The sequence below is a fragment of the Myotis lucifugus genome, unplaced genomic scaffold (assembly GCF_000147115.1).
Source record: "Myotis lucifugus unplaced genomic scaffold, Myoluc2.0 scaffold_327, whole genome shotgun sequence".
NCBI lineage: Eukaryota > Metazoa > Chordata > Mammalia > Chiroptera > Vespertilionidae > Myotis > Myotis lucifugus.
The window spans coordinates 1,126,294-1,127,485 of record NW_005871375.1 but is presented as its reverse complement, the minus strand read 5'-3'; the positions used below and the strand labels follow the sequence as shown (position 1 = coordinate 1,127,485).

The 1,192-nt window shown below is 60.8% G+C and overlaps 1 protein-coding gene across 1 annotated transcript in view; it reads left to right on the top strand.

Moving 5' to 3' along the window:
• Positions 1–1,192, top strand: part of WWP1 (WW domain containing E3 ubiquitin protein ligase 1) — a 78,498-nt gene that overhangs the window by 67,327 nt on the left and 9,979 nt on the right. The window contains exon 14 of the mRNA XM_023764294.1: positions 171–592. Within this exon, the coding sequence (XP_023620062.1) occupies positions 171–592 (422 nt within the window). The remainder of the gene's footprint in view (positions 1–170; positions 593–1,192) is intronic.

Genomic DNA, 1,192 nt, shown 5'->3' with positions numbered 1-1,192 from the left:
GAGGCAAAATAGAAGGTAATAAGTTAGAGAATGTTTATCACATTTAAAGATTTTGCCTTTTAATTTTAGTTCCATTTTTAATGCATTGGCGGTAAACTAAGTGTCCCACGGCAGCCAGGCTGTGTCTCTGCCACAGCAGTATGTCCCGCCCTCCGTTATCTGTGAGTGAGGGTCACGGAGGCGGCCTTCCTGTCGGGGAGCTTACAGTCTGGTAGGGGCAGGTCACCTGCTGAAAAGAACTCCAGGCTGCCGAGCGGGACAGAGGGAACTCGGGCTCTGCCGAGGCGGAGCTGGACAGCCTGCAGACAAGGAGCGTGCAGGTGGCGGCACGGCCCTGTGTTCCCAGCCGGGCTGGCAGCGCTGTGCGTGTGTGGTGTGTTTCGAGCCCTCGTGCGTGTGGACACTGGCAGGGACTCACCTTGTCTCCCCTAGGGAATGGTTTTTCTTGCTCTCCCACGAAGTCCTGAACCCCATGTACTGCTTGTTCGAGTACGCGGGCAAGAACAACTACTGCCTGCAGATCAACCCCGCGTCCACCATCAACCCGGACCATCTCTCCTACTTCTGCTTCATCGGCCGCTTCATCGCCATGGTGAGCCTGCGCCGGACTCAGTCGCTGAAACGCTACTTCAGAGGCAGCAAATGGCACGTGCTGTCCTTGGTTGTGTCTGCTCATCCGAGCACGACTTGTATTATGAACTTCGGGGCAGAGGGAGCCGCAGGGCAGGGCTGCGGAGTGCAGTTCTGACCCCCGTGGCCTGGCTGGTGGCCTGGCTGGCACCCAGCGGCGTGGGTGTGGTGGGAGCCTATGGTTGGGGAGGTGGGGCACCAGGCGAAGTGGGCTGTGCGGGGCAGGGAGGCCGAGTGGCCTGTGGGTGGGGGGGAGGGCATCGAGTGAGGCTCATGTGTCCCCTTGCAGTCGGCTTCCTAAGGGGACAGGGTCCTGGCAAGAGCAAGCCTGGGAGCTGGGGCATCAGATGCGGGTTGGTTTGCTGGGTGTCAGACACCGGGGGACCTCCAGGGGTGAACGGGTAGCGGCAGGCCGATGGCAGGGAGGGGCAGGAGGGGAGGCTGCATGCACATCCAGGAAGCAGGTGTGGGCCCATGGAAGCCCGAGGACCTGTGTCAGGGAGACGAGCTGAGAAGGAGCCAGGAAAGCGCCAAGGAGGGGGGGCCAAGTCCAGTAGGACTG